The sequence below is a fragment of the Aspergillus uvarum genome (genome assembly GCF_003184745.1).
Source record: "Aspergillus uvarum CBS 121591 unplaced genomic scaffold BO82scaffold_92, whole genome shotgun sequence".
Lineage (NCBI taxonomy): Eukaryota > Fungi > Ascomycota > Eurotiomycetes > Eurotiales > Aspergillaceae > Aspergillus > Aspergillus uvarum.
The window spans coordinates 33451-56542 of NW_020291389.1; the positions used below are offsets into that span (position 1 = coordinate 33451).

The following is a 23092-nucleotide window of genomic DNA, read 5'->3' on the forward strand; positions in this document are numbered from 1 at the left end:
TTAAGATATGAAGTATTCTTCTTTATAATAACTATTGACTGCAGCCTTGCATATCTTATAGAAACTTAACCCCAATTGGGTCAGAAACATTTTGCAGTTCTCTGGACTTGTTCTCGCCTCTCCTATAATAAAGATCTCTTTTTTATTATTTTCCAAAGCTTCATCTAACTCTTTTTGAAGCCTAGAAAGTGCTTGCTGTATATAAGAAAATAATAATCTGCTAAGACAGTTGACAAGGCTCTTGATCCCAATATAATTAGAAAAAAGGATTCCGAAAATTGACTTCTGAAAATAAGCTGATTCTGAGCTGTTTTGCTTTTTAATGGAGAATTTAGCTTCTTTAAAACTCTGATTTTTTAATATGTGCCATCCCAGTTTAAAGTAAATGTCTTTATTTCTAGCAAGCCGTAAAAATTGGTTTTCTGAATCTAAACCATGTAGCAAACAATCAGGTTTTGTGATAATACCTAGTGTACGTTCACCCGTGGGATCGAATTAATAAACTTTGTTTAGAATTGGTTGATTGGCATAGTTGTTGGTTGCTGAGATAACAGTCAGACAGATAGTTTGTGGTTAAGATATATAGGACTCTATTATTTTAACTGTTATGTTAATATCTGCCTAAGTGGTCTTTTTTATTTGCAACTGTACAATACCGGGTAAATCAACAACTGTAAGCTGTGGTTGGTTTGGCTTCTTAATCTTAATACTAAGTATATCACATGCGAATGCTTGCTAATAATTGCTATTATTACTGTGCTTTTGATTGTATATTTTGCTAATACCCATAAGCTCGGTTGCTTTTATTATTAGTTAAAGTAGTTGATTGAAGCTTGTTATAGTCTTTCTAAAGGCTTTAATAGACCTTTGCTCTTTAGCGGAGCGTTTGGGGTCCAGTATTACTTTAATCTGGAGTGAATCTGATGTTCTATGGTGTAATATTATCTCGGTTGGATACCTTGTATATAAGTTGTTTTTGTGTAGAAAGGGTATTTTAGTTAATATTTTTAGAACTAAACTCTTGCCTGCCGACTAATTACTATAGACAACCAGTTGCAGCAGTGATAATACGCTATTTAAGCTATACTTTTAAAGCTGGGAGACAGTATTTAATATATATTACTGCCTATGAGTCTTAAAACAGCCCAAAGCTTTAGGGATGAGATGGTTATTAGTGTTTTGTACAAGTACTACTATATACTGTCAGTTACAACTGCCTGTAAAATTAAAATAGTAATTACTGTCTGCTGATAATCTACTATTAAGTGTCTTGAACAAATGTATTGTTGTTGGAATCATATTCAGCAATTTAGTTCTAAAAATCCTATAGAGACAATGGTGACCTATTATAATATTTTTCTACTATTATCTGCCACCAGCAGTATACAACAATAATTAAATCCCAAACTTAATTATATAGTTACACTGGGCGATCCCTTTGCAAGCCAGTATTTTTATATTTATAAGTTAATATTTAGAAATATCACAGTCCTACTAATAAACGCAGTCACCTTCGCTCTCTCCTTGACTCAGTGGCTCTGACTTAAGAACCCTGGTAAGCAAATACCGCGGACTGGTATATAATCAAGCTGCATTCCATAGATGTCATATTCTTAAAGACTAGTATGTAATATATTAATCTTTATTTGAAATGTTAGGATCCAACAAGAGTACAAGCCTAGACCCAGTTAATATATAATGTTCCTGATTATTAACATTTTATATTGTTCTAGACTCCTAACTACCCTGCAGTGCCACACGGCTGTGCTTCTGACATTTGGATCAGTTCGTGTTTTTATAAGAGCCCAAACAAACTTTGTATAGGATTTATGATGAGATAATTGTTCAAGTGACACTTCCTCGGGGAAGGCGGGGTTTATCTTTTCGAAAATGACTTCTTGTTAGCTCCTGGAAAAGGAATTAGAAGTGTGGTTGCATGATGCTTTCTAGTACTGTATACTCTGTTTCATTTCTGCATTCAGGAATGATAAACACCCCTTAGCTGCGAAGGAGTTTTAAAAATCGCGAAGTAATGACTTTTTACCATATTCGTACCGTTATTCAGATATCTTGTACTGTTTGCGGCCTATGTTACATAATATACTTACAGACTGCTTAAACCTTTTTGGAATTACTACAGATTGTCCTATTTAAGCAAGCTCAAATTATACAAACTTTACTATAAAATGCTTAGAAGTATGAATTATGACCGAACTTGGTATAGGCTCTTATTTGCGCTATTCTTAACTGCAATTATAGCATTTAAGCATTCTAATAATATATTATATTGCTATTTATCACTCAGAAACTCTTATATATAAATCGACTGTCTTATAGGTATATACAAGATCTTGTAATACCCTTGCTGAGAGTTTCACCTAATCACAAGTTAAAGATAATACACAAACTCTTTTTGTATAAACAAGTTTTAGATTAGTAAATATTTCTCTATGCGCGCCAAATCTGGATTGACAGAAGACCTGCAGCAAACCTTCTAAAAGTCCACACAGTTTAGGGCTGTAGAAAAGTCCCTAGTAAGATATCTTACTCCAGCTTTCTTTTTTTTCCGTATAATAGTAGAATATAGTAGACATCTTCCAGATGGTACTGCAAGTTACACAAGTTTGTCAAAGCCACTAAACATACTGGATGCCTGTAATAATATCTGTTATATAGTACCTAAGAATCCAGGTGGGATTCAATATGGTCTAACCATTTGCTGTGGTTGAGAAATTGATATATATGCTGTAACGGCCCTAAATTAGTTCTACTAAGGCAGAATAGATAATAGGCCGCCTTTGCTATAGCATATCAAAATATAATAAGATTACAACAACTTAACTTATAAGGTCTACTTAGATAAGCCTCGCAATATGAGTCCTAAAGTTCTGGATTTAAGAACTATTAACAGCATTCAATGCAAGCCTGTGAAAAATTATAAGGGCTACTTTTACAAGTCCATTTCTCATAACAACAGTAAAGGTGAAGCCAGCGACGATAAGGGTAAAATCTAGATAAATTAGTCTAATAGAATATAAATTAACTAAAGATTTTTTATATATTAAGAGTGTTTCTGTAAAAGCATTCTCTGTCAACAGCTTATATGCTAGTACTATAAATGCTTATACTGCTACCAGAGCATATGATTTCTAGAGCTGCAAGAACTTTTAACCCAGTTATACTTTGTAAGCTTTTATACTTTGGGAGAAGTTATGCAAGCAGATCACACTCAGGCATTACTTTTCTTATAAAAAAAAAAAGGGTCTGTTTAAATATGCTATCTTACTGAGTTGTCAAACTTCTCCTTTGGGTTTGCTGCAATCTTTGGAGCTTTTACTTATAGAATATCTGCTTCTTATTGTATATCTAGTATTGTTCTATTTAAAGTCTATGTTTCTTAGATGGTTCCCTCGCCTCCCCCATTTCTTGGGTGAGCTGATCTATCTTTTGATTAAGAGATATAACATCCTCTCTTTTAAAAAACTCAAACTCGGCTTTAGCAGGAAGTGATTGCCAAAGTTGCAGAATTCAATATATTCCCATACTTCAACAGTTTTATATATACTTATAGTGAGTTAGAATGCCCAAATATATTACAGGTCTATTAACTTTACTAAAAGGGTGTGTATAGGATCTGCCGAATATATCTCTCTGAATATAGCCTGCAAACTTTATTCTTGCAGTCTCTAAATAATGCTTATCTATAAAAGAGGCTCCATCAGTCAGGTCCAAACAAAGCTATATAAGTTATTTTACCGGTCTCTATCAAAGCCTATCAACGACAAGCACGTATAGTAATATTCTGTATATACCCTGCACAGTTCCCAAGCTTAGTAAAATCTTTTCTAAATAAGTCCGCACCATAAGACCTTCCTGTTGAGCTTTGTATTGCCTGTTTATTAAAAGGTCAAAATAAAAGAGTGTTCAGGACTTCTGGTATGAAATCTATAGTAGCCAGAATTTTCTTACTGTCTTTGCTTTATATAGACTCAGCTAGGGCTAAAATCTCACTTACAGATTTAAAATCTTAAAAGGCTCGATCTGCAGAGGCCAATGGCAAGAAGAATACCAAAAGATTAAAAAATAGGGGCGTGTGTTCTCTATATAACTTGTAAAAGCTGTGAATAGGATGCTGCTAATGCTTTTTCCTCCAGAATCCCTTCACATATTAGCGGGAGTATGTAAGAACTAACATCTTTATACCATTAACCATTTTAATAGTCAGAGTAAAGTGCTTGGCTTGTTAGTAAGAATTAATTCTTATATAGGCTGAATTTAAGACATACCTTGTAATATGCTGTAAGAGCCCTTGCTTTGTACTGCCCAACTGTAGAGGACTGCTTGCGTGACAATTCTTGCCGGGCTGTTAACTTATATACCTCGCCTGTTCTTACTAATATAAAACAGTATAATAACAAAAAGGCGCTTAGTTAAACTTGTGAGCGATTAGGGCACGTTTCCCTGTACTTTTTAAAGTCTCGGCACCAGAGCTGTGTGAGAAGAACTATTAGATTATTTGGTAAAAAACTATCTTTATCCATTTCCGCATCTGAAAGGGGGACGAGATCCCTGAGATCTTTCCTTATCCACTAAATATATATATTAGCTATGCTATATATTCCGGGTCGGAATACTTACTTCCTTAATAGTTGTGGACATGTGCTTTTGGATCTTAAAGTCACAGTGCAAAAGAAGACCAGCTTTAAAGTTGCAATAAAAGGATTCTACTGTCTCCAATGTGGGGTGCGTCTCTAGTCGGCCTGGCATATTCTTGCTTACAAACTTTATAAACCCCTTATAGAAGCAAATATTAAGTAGCCAGGATGCCCCTGGATGTAGCTCGAGAAAGCTAGTACCAGTGTGTGTGAATAGGTATATAGGGACTTATATTCCTAGATATACTTACTTATCAAAAGTCGCCAATGCATAATTATAAGAGGCCTTAGTTCTGTCTAAGACTGCGCGCTTGATTTCTGAGTCATCATGGTTGTCAAGATTTATTGTCTGGTAATGCCTTGCTGCCTTTGCTGCCTTTGCTGCCATTGTTAATTGCAGGATGCCTCTGTGAAGGGCAGTCCGAGCGAACGAGACAGAACGTAAAATAAGGGATTGTCACCTTTGAGAGGAACGGGGGGGGAGGGGGCAGGACTTACTTGTATTGCCAGCCTGTCAGCGTGGCAGAGCCGGGGGACTACGATGGGTGGCAGTCGCTTTTTAGATGGGTGGGGGGACATGAAGGTAGCCATTATTCAGGGTGCTGACGGCCACCAGAAGCTGACCTGAATAACCCCGAATAAGGCGGCACTGGACCACCGCAGCCGCTGGGTGAGCACCAACATACTTATGCTGTTGTATGTTTTTGTTTTGCTTGTCATCAACAAATCCAGCGCATACACCTCTGAACCGCTTGTGGACTACATCTTCGTGTCAAACATTTCGCTGATACACTAGGCTGACTACGCCGACTGCGCTGGAGCCATTCTACCACCATGCGCAATGCTCCGTCCACCCAGACCTAGCTACAGAATGAGATATATTAGTTACCCATGTACCCTACTAGGACCCTCCCTTCTTGTTTTGGCAGTATGGCGAATAAATCCATTCTTCTACAGTAGATGCCCGCTGTCTGAGCAATAGTTGCATTTTTCTGCTAGGGAGGATAAATAGGTTGTGAGGAACTTCCATCTTGCCAGTTACCTAACTTCTCTCTCTAGTGATCTGGAGATGTGTCTCACTTTGTGACTGCCCTAGCTTGCGGCGTCTATCTATATCAGCCCGCGAGAAGCCGATCTGCGCCAAAGTGGAGGTTGTTCGGCTTTTATGCCATTGACAGCCAAAGCAGGGTCCAGAGCCGACCGTAGCATGTTGGCGGCCGGTGCAAATTGGACAGAAGGCAAGAAGATGCAGGGGTAGCGACAAAGTCACGTAGCACTTGTCCAAAAAATAGCCATGGGTGTATGCGGAGTTGGGAATGCCACGTCACGTGGTTTCTTTCAACAACCAAGGGGAAATTGAAGCGAGGCCTCCGAAAGGGGTGCGTATGCTTCGGACCCACTTCGAATAGTCAAAGGGCAACATCCAACATGATGGGTTTCATTGTATACGGGGTATATGGATTATATAAATGGCGCATTCCTGTCCTCCAGATCTAGTCAATCTGGAGCCACGAAATTGATAAGCATGCCGAATCATCCAGGGACGGCATAAATCTGATGAACAATCAGCTTGTTTTTCACTCTGAATTCTCTATCTTTACAGCAGGGATATAAGAACTAAATAGAAAATCAGTCGAATTGTATCGGATGTGTTGTACCATATATAGTCGATAGTCACCACCTTCCACCACGTCCTATGTTATCATATCTAGTACTCTAGCGACCTTGAAAAAGATTACCCTAGGTGGATCTCGCCTTCGCACTGGGCAGCATGCATGAAATTTGCTTTCAACGGAGCCACACTACAAGCATTCATTCTACGTGCTTGGAACGTGAAGAAAGCGAGACACAAAGATGCAGCTCTCGATGGATGAGAATCGAAAACATGACACGTACCTGGTCTTTCCTTCACGGACTGCCCAGTCATCATCTGCATCCGAGGTGCGGTCCATACTACCGTGGATATCTGATAGGTCTGGCGCCCATCGCAGTAGCAGCGGCGAATCCGCGTTCCGTGTACTTGAATCTCCCGACAGCGAAAGGACTTGAAACGGACTGGCTGCCAGCCAAGGTTCGGTCGGATCCGAGTATACACGACCTTCCTGTCTCCGCTGGGAACAGATCGCAGCGGTATGTTCACGGAGTAGAGTTCTACGCCGTCGTCCCAGCTGTGGTATAAATGCTCAATCAGACGTACGGCATGCCTAGATGCATCTGTAATCTGCCCTTGATTGCAAATATCGTCTTTGGTAGCTGGCTCAAAGGATAGAGCAATAGACCTCTTTCCACACAGGACGGCCTCCATGGCCCCGCCGATTGTGCCACTGAAGAGGGAGAACAGAGCTGTTGCGTTCGCTCCGAGGTTGGGGCCCGATACCACCAGGTCGATCGGGATAGGCTTGCCCTCCTGCTGATAAGGGTGATAGTGATGCAGCCCGATCTGCACACACCCAGCGGGGGTCGAATTGACGAGCATCCATGGGCGTTAATTTTGCAAACCAATTCTGCTGATGCTGTTTTTTTTGGTGCGCGGTGCCTTCGAACTGGAACAGTTCGCCAGGGGAGAAATACGTCGCCTTGACCACATCCTCGACGAAGTGGGCTTTTCCGATCCAGGAACGTTGCTGGTTTGGCAAGACCACAGTCACGATGTGTCCTTGGGATTGGAGTTCGTGAACCAAGGTTGCACATACAGGATGTTTCACGCGAAGGGGGCCCGTTGTCGTTGACAACCTGAAAAGATTGGCCTCTCGAATTGATTCCTCCTGCCCGAAGGTAAATCGTGCGTACTAGAATATGCATTGGTGGCGATTTGTGTGGTTCAGAGCAAGCTTTGAATATGAGTGTGCACCAAGGAGTGGCGCAAAGGAGTCTGCTGACTAGAATTCGATAGATAAGGAGCAAGGAGCAAGGAAGATAGCTCTGAAATACGGGAAATCTACCAACATCTTCCATGGCGTACGGAGGATGGTGTAGTGCTTTCTGCACCGGCCACTGCTTGTCTGCTGTGGGGTAGGTATTACGTCACATGACTTTGGGGACGGGGAATGTTCCCGAGCATCGCGGAGGCCCCGAGGGAATTCTCTCCGAGACCGGACAGATTAGAGAGAAAACCCCGAGTTGTATAGAGAGGCAAGAGCTGGAGGCTATACCACTCGACCACGACGAAGACATTCTCGCAGTAATCCTACTTCTTATATGGCAAACCTTCTTCAGTTCTCCTCAGGTTAGTTAATGCCGAACTTCCAGATCATCGTGTGGATGTCTGCTGGGCAATGACCACATGCGTCATACATAGGTTCTATGATGGTTATTTCAGGGTTGTACGATGGCTCACGCCCACCAATTGCTATCTTAGTCAACTCGTGTTACATCTCTTGGAAGGAATAGCACTCGGAAGCAAACGAACATGTTCAGGACAAAATTAGTCCAGTCTGTGCTGAGGTAAGGAAATACTCTTTAACTGAAAATTCAACACCGCTGTTGACAAAGTAAAATCTTCTGTCGCCAGAGTGGATCAGTCCTGCATATTCATCTCAGGCAGCTCAGCAGCGCCAGGAGGCATATCTTCCGTGAGTGGAACATTATGCCTGTACGTTCTTGAAGATATATCGGTAAAAGCCATCAGCGTTAGACTAGTCGGGAGCCTAAGAATGTGAGTGGGTATCAGGTGAACATGACCTCGTTTCACAATATAATCTGACTTACCTCAGACCGCGCGATGACCATTCTGCAAAGTGTACCAGGGAGGCATTACCTTCGAGCGCAGTCAAACATTGGCCACGTCAAGAGACAAGTCATTCCTCATGCCACGAGGGATGTCATTTGAGCTGCCGCTGAGCCGGGAAATGCCGGAGACCGTCACTGGTGTCGGTCACAAGTATCATTCATACGAGGTCCAGAGCATCATGGTACATCGAAACTCTCACCTAGACGTCGTTAGTGCACATCCCATTCGGCTTCATCGCCTTCCTCGCTCAATACAAGGCGATTTGCTCGATCAAGTCAGTGCTGTGAGTATCCGATTAAGTTGTTTACAGTACTAGCATTATTACTGACGCACCTAACCACTGAAGTCAGTAGACGAGCTGATAGATGAGAGTATGTGGTACCGGATATCGATTCCCAGCCCCCAAATCCCTTTCGGAGCGAGCTTTCCGTCCGGGTTGAGTTTCATGCACTGCGAACGGATTTCTCCCCGGGCAAAATAACCCTCCAAGTCTTGGAGACACACCTACTGAAGATTACCCCAATGGCGTCCGAATCCATCACACACAACAGCGTCCTGTCCACGATCACACGAAAAGGGCATGCGATCGTGCGCGAAACGTATGAGAATTCGAAAAATACCACTACGCAGTCATTCGATCTTCTGGACTCCGAATGGACGACCACAGCACTCGTTCATCTGCCGCAGTCTTTCCAGGCCTGCACACAGAACCTGCAGTCGGAAGTAATCCAGGTGCATCATAAGCTGAAGTTTGCAGTTGAGTTCGCGGCCGAGCGTGCTCAGAGAAAAAAGGTATGAGCCGTGATCCAGCTCCCTCCGTCTTTCTTTGGTCTTTATTTGCAGTGTCGACGAATTGTATACTAGCCCTGAAATTTGGCAACGCTACTTAGACCGTCGGCGGCATCCCTTTCCAAATCTATATGTCTCCCTATACAGTGATGGAACATGACCTCGTTTACCGACAGACTACCTCCAAGAGCTGGAGATTGGTTTTGAGGAGCCGGCACCCCCTTACCTAGAGTACAATTCCGACTAAGCAATCCAGTACTAGACCTTCAGAACCAGGTGTTCAAAACTCTGAGGGAGGATGTCAATTTGCTTGACCCTTACAGACGCAATAAAGACATCTGTACAGCGCGCCAGTCATAGCCTGCTTGGCGATGATAGCCATGGATAGACATGAAGGTTACGCCGAAGCTCAGGCACTGATATAACTACAGATTATGCGGAGAGACCCCGAAGATGTTGATACATCTTCAGTACTGTCAGTGTGGACTGTGAATCCCTTTAATTTCATACCATGGAACAGAAGAAAGCTTTCGTGTTATAGGTTCTTATCGGATGGCCATTTTTGTTGTTGAGGATGAGTTATGAAGCGGGAAATAACATGCTCTGAGGCCAATCACTGTTGTCTTATTAAGATCCTTGTTATCTTTTTTAAGCCATGTCTGCGATTATATGACCACTAATGACTATATACATCCCGCCCCAATCCCATCAATCAACCCGCAAACTCATTAGCTTAGAACAAATTCTTCACGGACCGCATATACACCAGTAGATAGACAACGGAGTAATTGAAGACCACGTAAGCGAGAAAAATGCCAAAGTACGGCCAAATATCCGACGAGTCTAGCCCGAGGTTCGCGAGATACTGTTACCTCACTGTCAGCAGGACTACTCACAATTTTGTGGCGTTGGAATCTCACCTCATCACCAGAGCTATAATCGCAATACCCGCAAACCCCATACGCGTCCGGATTCGACAAATACCCGACGCCTTTCTCGGCCAGCCATGGGCCCGCGTACTCGCCGCAGGTCATGTTCGCCGGACTGCGGAAGTAGCTCACCTCATCCTTCTCGCAGACGACGGGCAATCCGCGCAGAACGGAGGTCAAAACACCTCCGATCCAATAGGTGAAGGGGGTCAGGTAGTACATGGTGTACTTCCAGAAGACCGGCATCTTGTTGTGCGGTTGGATGATGCCGTTGAACAACTCGCACATGGTAATGAAGAAGGGCATTAGTGTGGCTGCGATGGTTGCGTCGGCGCTACAGTCGCTGTTAGTCCCGCTTTGTAGGCCGCATGGAGGACGACAACTCACCTGAGCGCGGCAATCCACTGTCCCCACGAGGTGGCAAACAGAAAGAAGAGTAAGAACATGAGAAAACTGTATCCGGCGGCAAAGCCGTACGGCAGTCCGGCAGTAAAGTAGCAGATTAGATAGAACATCACGCCGGATCCGATGGCCAGCGGCATCTCACAGAGGATCTGCGCCGTGCTGAATGCCACCCAGCCGTACATGCCTGCGGGTCCCTCGCGGGCGAGCCAGATATCGCGGTTCATGACGAATCGCATTGAGATGGCGTTGATAAATTCGGGGACGAGCATCAGGCACAGAAAGCAGAGGAATGCTTTGGATTCCAAATCAGTGGAGCTGTTGCCCAGCTGGTAGAAGGTTAGGCCGTCGAGGAGGGCATGCGCGAAGGAGGCATAGAGGCGCGAGTACGGGTATTCGGGGCTGCGCCAGTACTGGCGGAGTGTACGACCGGTCAAGAGCTTGACTTGGCGATAGAACGATGGAGAATTGGGATTGGTGATAATGGGTGAATTTTCTGTGGCTGTGCCTTGCTCTCGGATGGTTTGGATCTCGGCCCTGACTGCGGCCGCTTCGGTGGAATGATTCCAGACCTCGACCCAGTCGACGCTCTTTTCGGTGTCTTTCATGGCACCGACGACGATCTCAATGAGATAGTCTGCTGCATTGGTCACGTTCTCGGGCTGGTGGCCGTGTCGGCCAAAGTAATCGAAAATTGCACGGCCTGAGGCTCCAACTTCGCCGAAATAGTAGGTGTTACCACCGGGACTTAGGGCTAGCACGCGATCGAACTGGTCTCATTAGTACCTTCACACCTATTTCAGTCAGAGAGAACCTACCTCCTCAAACTGCTCTTGATTAGCTTGATGAATGGTGCAAAGCACAGCTAAGCCTTGGTCGGCCAGCTTCCTGAGCAGGGCCACAATACTTGAGGCACCCTGACTGTCAAGGCCACTAGTAGGCTCATCCAAGAACAGTACCAATTCCGGTTTCGCACAGAGTTCCACGCCAATTGTGACCCGCTTCTTCTTCTCAATGTCCAGACAACCTATTACGGCATCCTGCAAATCGATCAAGTCCAGCGTGGCCAGAACAACGTTGACATAGGCTAATTTCTCCGCCTCGGAGGTATTCTGATTCTGTCTCAGCAGAGCAGAGAACTCAAACGCTTCGCGGATTGTACTTGTTTCGTCGTGAATGTCCATTTGCTGGCAATACCCGATGCGACGGTTGTAGGATTCGTCGGTTGGATGTCCATCGACGAACATCGTGCCGCTCAAGTCACCGGAGCTCTGGCGTTGGGTGAGTGCCGTCAACAGTGTCGACTTCCCTGCGCCAGATGCGCCGACCAAGGCCGTCAGGCTGCCTGGTTTACAATACCCGGAGACCTTGTTCAGCAGCCTCCGCGACTCCTTGCCTATCTCCACGTGGAGCTCAAGGTTCTCCCATGTGAACGTCGACTGACATGCCAGAACGGCTTGTTCCAGAGCCTGGTCTGGATGAGGAGGTTGGCGAGCACCTGGCACACCCTTTGCGCCTGAATGCACACCACCAACTTCCTCATCCCGAATCGACTGAGTTTTCCTCGCTTTCTTCTGGGATCCCTTATATTGAATTGGTCCTGCACTGGAGGACTCCCATTCAACGACCTCGCTAACCCAACACGTCGCAGCGATGTAGAACACGGTGAAGAGGCACAGGATGCCGAAGTTACGCCACACATGGTGGTAGTAGAAGCCGAAGTGAGAGGCCATATAATCGTCCCCGGTGATTATCGTGGTCCCGATCCGGCTTCCGTAGTATGCACATGTCTGGTAGGTGACATCGGTATAGTTTGGCCCAGAAGGAACAATTGATCCGGGAGAACAGGTGAAATCTGTGTTGTGGAACTCGGCAGCCATCATCGATTCGAAGGTGTAGATGACTGGCGTTGTGTACTGTGAGACGTGTTAGTACTTCTCGGGCGGCCAGTGCAGGGCTGCGTACCGCTATCCACCCCACCCAGGGGACGTTATTAATAAGTCTGTCCAGCGAGATGACATAACCTCCAAGGACGATACATGCCAAGACGGAAAGACCAGCATAGCGCAACGCAACCTCAAAAGTCTTCGAGAACGCAGCGAACAGTCTGAACTGCTGCGTCAAGCAGATCGCGCAGAGGAAGATGAAGAGGAAGTCGATGAAGAATGAGCCGGCCTGGTATGGTCAGCATCAGATATACAGAGCGGTCAAGATAATACTTACATTCGTCTTCAAGCCCGAAAGAAAGTAAACAACAACCTGGAACAAAGCACTGATGGTGACAAGAAGCACGACATCAGAGAACAATCGAGCCAGACACACGGCGCTGGGACGGACAAACGCAAACTTCTTCTGACGGCTGAGGATGTCTCGTCCCTGCATTGCGTCTTCCAGCTCCGACATCTGCAACCAGGCCAGCATCAACGAGGAGTAGAAGATGACACCGCCGCGCGAGTAAAGTCCATCATTTGTTTGAGGCATATCATAAAATAGACTGCCGATGAGCAGTCCATAAACGACAGCCGACATCAGCTTGATGTAAATAGGCCCCATATGGTTCTTCGTCTGCCACAGCTGCCGTCGGGCACAGAGCACAATCTGCCGGAAGAGAGAAACTGTGTACGGTGACTTTGGCGAGACGAAGCGCGATTTCTCGGTCTGCACGGCCTTCTTAAACTCTTCCAGACTTCCTGTATCTGAATCATCCGACGAAGTCTGTCCGCCTAGGCGCTGACCTTCGTAGTTCCGAATATCTCTTTCCACGGTTTGATAAGCGCTGCTAGTCCTAAACGCCTTTTCTAACTCCTCCGCTCCCTTTGGTGCACGGCTTTCCCAACCCTCCTTGAATCGTCGTTGTTCAGGAATGGACACGCTTGTCAGAAAGTCGCAGGTGGTCTGCATGGGTGCGCACTCGTAGCCAAGATCCTCGAAATAGCGCTTTGCGTCGCGCGCAGGACCCTGGTAGAGCATGCGGCCCTCATCGATCAGCAGGACCTTGTCCACCAGATCATAAATAGCGTCGGAGGCCTGGTACAGCGTCATCAAGGTAGCCTTGCCGCACGTGTCCGTCATGATGCGGAGACTACGCGCATAGTCCAGCGCAGACGATGCGTCCAGGCCTCTCGTCGAATTGTCCCAGCAGCTGATCGCAGAGTCCGTGGCCAGGGATTCTATGATCGAGATGCGTTTGCGCTCGCCACCAGAGACACCGCGGATGAATTCATTCCCGACCAGCGTGTCCATGGTGTGCGACATGGCGAAAACACGTCCGTAGATCTCCAGGTAGCGAGGGATCCGGTCATGATACCGCTTGGGGGTCTTGCACTGCAGCGCGAACTCCAGCGTCTGGCGGACGTTGAGGGTGGGAAAGTGCACGTCGTCCTCTGGGCTGTAGGCGAGTTGATCGCGGTAATGGGTCTGAACCTCCTCCAGACTCAGTCCGGAGTAGTCGACGGACCCAGTAACCCCAAGGTAGGAGGAGTGATCGCCAGCGATAGTCCGCAGAAACGTCGAGCATCCCGCTCCTGGTCTCCCTAGTACACTGGATATCATCTCGGTTAGCTCAGTGGCCTACATCACCCAGTCAGACCCAAGAAGAATGACTCACAGCATCATCTCACTACTCCGCACCACGCCTGAGAAGCCCCGAATTAACTGCCGTCCACTCTCCGGCTTCTTCTTCGACACCCACGGCTTGATGGTCCACTCATAGACATCCTGTAGGGTCAACGTCCGCCACAGAGCTGTCCCCAGAGTCTTGACCTTGACATGTCCTTCCCCATCTCCCCAGGTTGAGAGCGACTGGAAGCAAACTCCGAGGTTGGACCTCATCTTTCCAGCGCGCACCTCCTCGTCCAGAAACTTATCGAACGAGGAATGCGGCTCCGCATATTCCGGACGCGCACCCCGACGGCTCTGCGCGGTCAAAGTGCGATGGATCTCCGCCAACTCCCCCTCGTCCTCCTCCGACAGAAATACATGCGACAAAGGAACTCCGTCATCGTAAGCCCTGCCTCCCTCCGGCGAGGCGGTGGTAGAGGACTGCAAATGTGGTACAGGCTGTGGAGGCATGTTCCTAAGCACAGATCCACTTAGAAGCAATAACCAGAAACCTGATCCGACTTCAACACTCCTACCGCAAGATATTGGACTCTATTTAAGGACAGGTTGAAGAAGTTCAGCCCGGGACCCGCGGGGTAGTGGATGTTTTACATACTCTCGGTCCCCAGAACCCCAAAACGGCAGCCAAGACACATTTGGTCTAGGCGTTTTGCCGGCCGCGATAGAATCATAATCTTATTAAGTAATGAATTAAGATTTGCAGCCCTAGCCGCAGCAGAATTCTATCCTCTGGCTGGCCCAGAGAAGCCTGGAGAATAACCAGGGAAGGGGAGCCATACTTGCAGTCTGAGTTTTCTGCCCACTCAAAGTTGTGATTGGTTTACAGGCGCTAAGCGGGAAGTTTTAGCGAAGTTGGCGCCTAACAAAGATGGGGTCAGCAAAATGCGGCGCTATTTTTACTAGATTAGGAAGCTCGAGGGAGAAAAAGCCTTCTAAGCCGAAGACCCACCGGCCCGTGCCTGGCTGTTTGCATACAGGGGATGGGTGGTGGGAGACGAGGTCGATCACGAGAATGTGCTGCATGACCTTGCATGCATATTGTAGTGCGGATATTAGGTATCTTTGAGTTAGTCGAGGACTCGACATGTGTGCTCATGACCCAGGGCATTGATTGATCACGGGATCAGGGGGCTCCGATCTCCGCGCCGTCGGTCGATACATTGCTCCTCGTCATTTGCAGCCACAACTGCTTTTGATGACTGCTTGTGATCTCGAGACTACTCAAAATGGTTCTTCTAGGTTATCTCTCTGGCTAGCTTGTCTTTCTTTTGTTCATCGTGGGAAAGGAAACCAGACTGACATTGAGGGAGAATCAATCGTACGTCATCACGTGAATGGGATGTAAATGCCTAAATCGCTCAAAAAAAACTGTGACCTGTATATGACAATCAATCTCATCGCTTAGAGACATTCTGGGTTCCTGCTTTCGGGTGAATTGCGGCAATCCTCCTCCAAAACAGTTTTCCGTGGTTGATGCATCAATCACGCACCTCCTAGCTACGAAGCAGAGTTTGTCGATAGATTAGTCTCCCACTGAGAGAAAAGGTTGAAAAGAGCGCTATAGAAGAGAAAAGACTAGCTGAGGTCTTGAAGCCATCAACTATGCCCCAAAGTCTTCTCCTAATGATTCGTTTGAGACACGCTGTGCTTTTCGTAGCTCGCCATAACTCATGACGTCATTTCCATACTGGCAGCGCTACAGCAACCCAGCCAAAATAGAGCAAAGCACTGCAATTATCCCAAGGTCAGTGAGGAAACCTTGCCTTTACAGGATTAAAGCGAGTCTAGCTAGTATTTTCTATATATGTAAAAAGTGATAACCTTTCACTGTGAGCCATAAGGATATCAAATCTCAGCCAAGCTCAGCCAGTGAGCCCCATCTCTATGCGAGTAATCGAACCTCTAAGCTATCATGTATCGCCAAGATACCTATTTATTCAGCTAGATGCAAGTCCTTTGCCAAGTCAGGTTGCATCAACTCCTGGTTGAACTCCTCCGACGCAGGTAACTCCAGATGCACATGCGTGTTAACCGCGGCCTTCAAATCGACGTTCTCAGCCTCAAACTCCAGAACATGTCCACCAGCCTGGCGGTCTGCAGACAGGAAATGCAGATGGAAGCCGGCGACGCAGATCCCGTTCGTGTACGGCGGGGAATAGAACCCGAATAGCGTGCCAGCGACGTTATCGTACGTCTTGACGATCTGGCGCTTAGACAGTTCAAGCAGCGGCTCCCGCGGGCGGATTTGCGGGCCCCCGATGCGGTACACGATCTTTTTGAAGGTGGCGTCCACGCGGACAGCGATGAAGTTGTTCTGATTGGTGGGGAAGAATGGATGCAGGGCTTTCTGGAGGGTTTCCATGCGCAAGGTCTCCAGAGATTTGGTCAACGTGGGCTGAAAGTCCGTGGCGACGATCATTGGTAGATGGTCTGTGGGTGTGAGCCGGTGTATTTGATTGTCTGGGGTGAAGTGGTAGGCCTCGCTGTCGACGATGACGATCTCGCCATTCAGGCCGCAGACGGTGCCAAGGCCGTGGGTGCATCTGGAGAGGACGTTGGAGACGGTCGCTCCGTCGGAGGAGAAGCCCTGCATGAGGGCGCTGAAGACGCCATATTGATAGATGTGATTCATTCTGGGACGGGATATGAATTGTATGGATGGAAATGCGGTAATGAAAGATGCCGTCGTTGGTGACATGACGATGATGCTCGCGCGGGGTTGTTCAGGATATTCAGATGAATGCGCACTAATCCATTCTAGGCAGCCGATACCGGTTCCCGAATGTCGGATGATCCCATTAACTATAGTCAACTGCGGCTTTACGGCCGAAGAGGCTTGCTTCTAAAGCATTCGTGAATAGTAAACTTTCCACATGGATAAAAGCCCCTGGGTATATATAGAGATATACTTCCTACGTTGAGCCAGTCACTTGCTGGGCTCTTGAGGTATCTGCGCCGTAAATATGGCCAGGCCTCAGGCGGAGCGGCCTGTCTTTGAGGGTCAGGGCTTTAAAGGTCATGTGTAGATGCACCCTCGGCTTGAGGATCGGACTTATACTGCTACAGTGACCTTCTATAACTGACAGTCGATATACCCTCCGGTCGCTTAGAATAAAAAGCGCAGCTCCCATGCCTCGAAGACGAGAGGTAACTTTAGTCTCACGTGACTGTGAAACAAATCCAGGAATAAAATGTGTGGTGTAAAAGGGAATCATTGCAGCTGGCTGAACGAACAGGCTAGCACACAGAACGTTCCGTTGAGTGTTACAGCTTCATTGAGACCACTTCCAACTTTGAGCAAGATACCTCGCATCGCCCAGCTTGAACCTATGGTGAAGAACTCCAGAGCTGAGTTGTTCATGGAGATGATGCTTGTAGAGTGTTTATTTGGGATGGAAAGGTATGGAGGCGGCGGGCGGGGCAGAGTGCTTGCTGAGTATCCGTACTTCCCACGTATATTTAGCACACAAAAGCGGGCTGCGATGGTGCTGCCACAGAAAATACGTCGTAGGGCTGGCTCACATGGTCCACTGCAACCCGGCTGTACGTCACATGGCACGTGCTCTGCAACACTTCAAACGATTTGTCTCAAGCCTATTCTAGGATTTTAGTGGGTTCCTTCTAGGATAGAGTTCGATGCAGAGGTGTTGTTGTCATTTGGTTCCAGATGTTCTATCCATGTTGCTCTTGCTTCTGCTTACGCGCCAGGTGGCGAAAGATTCTTCAATGAATGAGCGGTGAGTCACCTCGTTTCATCTAATCATATGAAATTTCGCATCTGGTCGGGAAAAGTCGCACTGAAGATATTGCACGCGGATTCTGCACATCCAGCTTCGTTGAGGTTGCCGCATCAGGGTCCGATGGTTTCATGCCCTATGGCTAAAGTACGGGAAGTCCCGGACTGGCCCAGCAAAAAAAAAATGAGCCAAAATCAAAACCGAGCCATCTCCGGCGTTCCGAGATATTCCCGACCACCGAGTGAAAACCGAAGTGCTTACTTGCCATATCTATGAAATATCTGACGATGCCTATGGGTTGGATATATAAGCGTAGCTCAGTCTTACCTTTCTCTCATATAGAATGAACAGTTCAGTCTCTTTCTGTCAATCCGTCTCTTGTCGTGGAAATATAATCTACCCAAAATGAGTGACAGGTCGTCTTTAGAGGTCAAACTCCTAGAAAAACCACGACATGTCTCCCCAAGAATAAGGAGCAGCCTCAAGTCTCGGCTACGAGAACACTGGAAGCTATGGAAGGTCGGGATAGCTGCGAAAGAGCACTGGGATGACGAGTACAATTTTCCGCCGGGTCGATATTATGGCCAGAGCCACCCATAGATGTGAGTGAGGATCCGCCATTTCGTTGGCCTAGGGTTTTAACATGTATTGTTTCAGTTATGCCTGCCTTGGACCTCGTACAAACTACTGCCACTCAGACTAATCAAGGCAAAACGAACGATTTCACGAACACAAGTCCCAGAGGAGCCACACAAACTTCCCAACCATGGGATCTCATGATACCGACGACTTTTCTTTTCACATTTCACACCCTCAACTATATCCTCGGTCTTTTCCCATTCACCATCTTCAAGCATCAGCGCGGCGTTCGCTTGATATGCATGTCGCCAAGACCGCGCAAGGATATGTCTCCACCGCATAGTTCAGCGGGCAATAATCGCGCTACATGGAATATGTAATGTTTGATTTCACATACCCGAGAATCGGGACCTGTCCATGTTTATTTTGTCGATATATCTCTGTTACCTTGATCATCTCCACTTAATGAAAGCTGTACTCCGCTCCATTTCCAGTGAAGTCTTACCTTATATTTTTCGAGAAGACTTGGTCAACTTATTATTCTTTCTTCACTCTGGTTGCCATAAATATCAATCGAGGGTTCGTACCTGAATCCCCGCATGAGCAACACATTTTCCCTAGTCAAGACGGCATAAAGCGATACGAACGTAGAGAAAAGAAGTGTTGAGCATCACGACGCCTTAGCTCGCCATACTTAAGCGACATATCAAATCTACTGAACATAAGAAGGTCTATTTGAGCATAGAGTTGCCTGTTGGATTACTAATCTAAAACAGCACTCCCGACAACTTCCCGAGCCGGTTAGACCCTCTTCTCCGTTGGCCTTCCTGTTTAGGCTTGGCCACATCCACACCCTCATTTTTATACTCACGTAGTCGTGTTATAAAAGAGGGTACCCTCCTTGTCGAATACACGCGATGGATATGAGTCCTTGCTTTGTGCAGATAGAAAAGTGTCTCGCTACTTCACAGAGCAAGACAAAACGCCAGGTGAGGCCCCCGGAGTGATGTCTTCCTCTCCTGCCCAACTATCGCCCGATATGCACCGTCCACAGCCATCATCACTGCTACTGGATGCAGCTACGATAGAGAGATTAGGGCGAGAACGACCTCCGGCCTTCTCGAGCACCTGGTCTGAGACGGCCTTTTGCTTTTCCATCATTATGTGTCAAGTTCTGGCGGTGCGACCGTGCCCCGATGTCCGTTGCGTAGCCTTTGAGATGTCTGACATGCAGTCAATTTAGGAGTACTACATTTCCGGCTCAAATGTCCTTCTTCCAACTCTTCTTGACGAACTGAATATTCCCCCAGCACTTTCAATCTTGCCGTCTACCGCTCTTTCCCTCGCGGTGACGTCTACCCTGCTCATCTATGGCCGCCTCGCGGACATGTACGGCGGGTTCATTATGTACTTTGGGGGAATGGTGTGGCTGGCTATCACCTCCCTCATTGCTGGGTTCTCTCTAAATTGGATGATGTTGTTTGTGTTTCGTGGTTTGCAGGGGTTGGCCTTAGCTTCCTTCTTACCCTCTAGCATCATGATCCTCGGGAAAGTCTACCGCCCTGGGCCGCGCAAGAACCTTGTCTTCAGTGTATATGGCGCCTGCGCAGCGCTGGGATTCTTTGCTGGGATTTTCTTTTCGGGCCTCGCAGGCAGCTTCCTCACCTGGCGCTGGTACTTCTATATCGGCTCGATACTGTCTGCAATTACGGCTGTTTCATCATACTTATCCATTCCAAATGATTATTCCGCCACGAGAGCTTCCTCAAAGGCTTCAATGGACTGGATCGGGAGTGTACTGCTTGTTCCTGGGGTTGTACTATTTGTCTTTGCGATTGCGGATAGCGCGCATGCGCCGCAGCAGTGGAGAACACCGTACATCCTCGTCTGTCTCATCCTAGGCGCCGTCATCCTAGGTGCATTCGTCTACGTCGAGGGCTGGGTGGCCGATAAGCCTTTGCTGCCCAGAGATTTGGTTTCTGTCGATTACATGAAGCCAATTGTGGTCAGTCTGCTGCTCATGTACGGCAGCCTGGGGATTTTCCTTCTCTATGCTGCTCTCTAGTATGTCCTCACCCAACCCCAAGCTTCATCTCCCTATCGCCTATTTACGCATCTGCTAACTTCACATCAACAGCATGGAAGGTATAATGGGCGCAACCCCACTTCAAGTCGTCGCCTGGACGACCCCCATGGCTGTAGGAGGCCTCATAATCTCGATAGTCGGAGGCCACATCCTACATAGCCTGAGTGGAACGCTTCTCATGATACTTTCGGGCCTGGGATACTTAGGCTCAGGCCTTCTCTTTGCGGTGATCCCCAGAGGAGGCAACTATTGGGCCTTCGTGTTTCCGGCCATGATCTGCGGGACAATTGGCATTGACATCAGCTTCAACGTGACCAATATCTTCATCACGACGAATATGCCCGGGGAGCGCCAGGGGCTGGCCGGGGCACTCATCAACTGCACCCTGCATATGGGCATCGCCGTCATGTTGGCCTTCGCGGACCTCATTCAGGTCTACACGGAGAAGTACCTGGACACCAAGGAGAGTTATCAGGCTATTTTCTGGTTTCAGGTTGGGCTTTCAGGGCTAGCCTTGGTCCTAATCGCACTTTTTGTCCGGATCGAGCGCGCCAAGAGTGACCTGACGGCTGACGAGAAGCGCAGGCTGCAGATGGAGCAGGAGAGTTGTTTAGGGGATTCTCGATGTTGATGACATTCAACATGCGGATAGTGGTAGACTTTTGAAAGTGTGTCAGCATGGTATAACGGCCGAACTTTACATTTCTTTTATATATCTTCCTTGTCTTTGGTATTCGATTAAGTACTCCGACAAGAAAGCTCTTTGCAGGGAGGTGAGGAGCAAAGAATCTTTTGGGATAGAAATAGAAACAGAAAGAGTTTGGACCATTCAAAAATTGTACAATAACGTACGGTAGTATAAATGGCCACATGAAAATATGTTTCAATGAACGCGATCTGGTCTCGTTCAGGGATGCGCCGCGGCAGCTTTGTCCTTCCATTCTGACCCTAATCGGACGGACTGTGTACTCTTCTCTTCAACGAATTTGGCCAAGCCCTAACTCCACCAAAATTTCTATGTATGTGACAAAGCAGAGGTGGTGGGCTTCTCGTCCTTTTTCTTCTTCAATGTAATTATCGTTTAGAGAAATGTCCGACCACCGTCGGATAGTCGCAGATGAACGGAGTACAGTGTAGATTGAGGTTGAGGGCAGAAATAGGGGAATGCGAGAGGAAAGCTTTCGTCCAGGCAGCAGTATACGACATTCTGACTGAATACATATGACATACGAGCCCAATGTGAACGACCACGTCCAATAAGGGGTTATTTGTGCTACTAGTCAAATTACTCCTCACTCATATGATGGGTATCACGCCGATTGCTGTCTTTGGCTAAGATTAACCTGATACTAACTGCGTTTTACATATGATGTCAACTTAATTTGACAGTTGAGTGCGATATACTCGATGGAGATTATGCAAAATATGATACCGGTAGAGCTACTTCCCTGGAAGACCCCTTCAATCGTAGTACAAATTTGAGACGGAGACGGAGGACAAGTGGGAGCAAGGTGGGTGGAGTCCAGGAGATGCTTTAACACTCGAGAGGGTCATGAACACCAATGTGACCGTGTCATGACCAATCTTCTCCTGTTCGCATTCAGAGGCTGATTGCCCCATTCCGTATTGAGAAATTTGGATATGATTGTTTTGATGCCATCTCTCGGGTAGGAAGTCCAGGTAAGATTAGTCAATCTCTAACTGCGGCTTGATAACATCTCAAGAAAACCTATGGAACGAAAAATGCATTCTGCGTACAAGGGTAATTTGCAGTATGATGACTGACTCTTGTTTTACAGGCTACTGTTACTGCTTTATTAGGTCATGCCTGATATGGAGACTATCCAGGGCCAGCTGAGCTGACATGCAAGAGCTTTCTGTTATCGATCCGCACCGGCGGGTCATTTCCCTAACATGTTAAAAAATCATCTATCACGGAAATACCATCAACGATTGTCCCGACCGGCACCAACAGTGTAAACAAGCGCCATGTAAATTGATCATGTGTCTTATTGACACATACGACGCAGACGTAAAGAGTATTCAAGCGGCTGAGATTCCTCAATATGCAGCAACACGCCCACAGACTCTCTGTCATCGTTGAAGCTCTTTGTTTCCATCACCACTTCCAGATATCGTGGGAGAGTAATTGTTTGCTCGAATCAAATCTGGACGAGTGCATGCGTGTCGCAATTCAGGAGACAGATGCAGACCGCTGTTTGCAGAATGCGCTTGATGATTGCCAAGAAAATGTAGCTGATACCCCTGACGATGCCCAAGCATGCTATGGAACATATAGTGTTTGAAACGGCGCGAAGCCAGACATATCGACATATCAAACCCTCCAGGGACTTGAAGTTTGGATTCTCTTTCCGGTTAAGCAAGTAAGTTGAAATCAGCTGACTATCTGACGGTAAGGTAAGGGAAAGAGAAACACGCCGTGGTGTGGATCAGTCGGTTTTAGGAAGAAATTTGTTCTCGGAGGACTGTTGGTGCAGAATCCTGCATATGAGTGAGTTGAAAATCATGTAAATTTTGTGATTTTTTCTATTCAGCAGATTGGT

At 46.8% G+C, this 23092-nt stretch overlaps 8 protein-coding genes across 8 annotated transcripts; 3 read left to right on the plus strand and 5 right to left on the minus strand.

Annotated features, from left to right (window-relative positions):
- BO82DRAFT_296892 (uncharacterized protein) lies at nucleotides 1-492 on the minus strand (the record flags this gene model as incomplete). Its single annotated transcript, XM_025631920.1, has 1 exon — nucleotides 1-492. A coding segment is annotated over one exon (492 nt), but the record flags the coding sequence as incomplete, so codon positions are not given.
- A 3535-nt stretch (nucleotides 493-4027) lies between these two features.
- BO82DRAFT_379009 (uncharacterized protein) lies at nucleotides 4028-5043 on the minus strand (the record flags this gene model as incomplete). Its single annotated transcript, XM_025637665.1, has 5 exons — nucleotides 4028-4135; nucleotides 4287-4425; nucleotides 4456-4589; nucleotides 4639-4849; nucleotides 4907-5043. The coding sequence occupies 5 exons, from the start codon at nucleotides 5041-5043 to the stop codon at nucleotides 4028-4030; spliced, it is 729 nt and encodes a 242-aa protein (XP_025486360.1).
- A 1299-nt stretch (nucleotides 5044-6342) lies between these two features.
- Nucleotides 6343-7716, minus strand: BO82DRAFT_387492 (5'/3'-nucleotidase SurE; the record flags this gene model as incomplete). Its single annotated transcript, XM_025638317.1, has 5 exons — nucleotides 6343-6457; nucleotides 6552-6674; nucleotides 6749-7095; nucleotides 7238-7388; nucleotides 7679-7716. The coding sequence occupies 5 exons, from the start codon at nucleotides 7714-7716 to the stop codon at nucleotides 6391-6393; spliced, it is 726 nt and encodes a 241-aa protein (XP_025486361.1). The 3' UTR covers nucleotides 6343-6390.
- Nucleotides 7717-8241: 525 nt separating this feature from the next.
- Nucleotides 8242-9404, plus strand: BO82DRAFT_426920 (uncharacterized protein; the record flags this gene model as incomplete). The annotated part of the gene is made up of 5 exons (XM_025640377.1): nucleotides 8242-8247; nucleotides 8290-8310; nucleotides 8402-8668; nucleotides 8785-9177; nucleotides 9276-9404. 5 exons carry the CDS (start codon nucleotides 8242-8244, stop codon nucleotides 9402-9404), a joined length of 816 nt encoding a protein of 271 aa, XP_025486362.1.
- A 431-nt stretch (nucleotides 9405-9835) lies between these two features.
- Nucleotides 9836-14576, minus strand: BO82DRAFT_436838 (putative ABC multidrug transporter; the record flags this gene model as incomplete). The annotated part of the gene is made up of 7 exons (XM_025641145.1): nucleotides 9836-10039; nucleotides 10095-10437; nucleotides 10491-11275; nucleotides 11324-12421; nucleotides 12471-12680; nucleotides 12729-14046; nucleotides 14113-14576. 7 exons carry the CDS (start codon nucleotides 14574-14576, stop codon nucleotides 9908-9910), a joined length of 4350 nt encoding a protein of 1449 aa, XP_025486363.1. The 3' UTR covers nucleotides 9836-9907.
- A 1101-nt stretch (nucleotides 14577-15677) lies between these two features.
- On the minus strand, nucleotides 15678-16811 carry BO82DRAFT_322399 (acetolactate decarboxylase). The gene has a single exon (XM_025632767.1). The coding sequence runs from the start codon at nucleotides 16756-16758 to the stop codon at nucleotides 16060-16062; it is 699 nt and encodes a 232-aa protein (XP_025486364.1). The 5' UTR covers nucleotides 16759-16811; the 3' UTR covers nucleotides 15678-16059.
- Nucleotides 16812-18284: 1473 nt separating this feature from the next.
- Nucleotides 18285-19044, plus strand: BO82DRAFT_359362 (uncharacterized protein). The gene has a single exon (XM_025636557.1). The coding sequence runs from the start codon at nucleotides 18523-18525 to the stop codon at nucleotides 18820-18822; it is 300 nt and encodes a 99-aa protein (XP_025486365.1). The 5' UTR covers nucleotides 18285-18522; the 3' UTR covers nucleotides 18823-19044.
- Nucleotides 19045-19481: 437 nt separating this feature from the next.
- BO82DRAFT_347646 (putative MFS multidrug transporter) lies at nucleotides 19482-21335 on the plus strand (the record flags this gene model as incomplete). Its single annotated transcript, XM_025633797.1, has 3 exons — nucleotides 19482-19622; nucleotides 19686-20506; nucleotides 20580-21335. The coding sequence occupies 3 exons, from the start codon at nucleotides 19482-19484 to the stop codon at nucleotides 21157-21159; spliced, it is 1542 nt and encodes a 513-aa protein (XP_025486366.1). The 3' UTR covers nucleotides 21160-21335.
- Between the last annotated feature and the right edge of the window lie 1757 nt (nucleotides 21336-23092).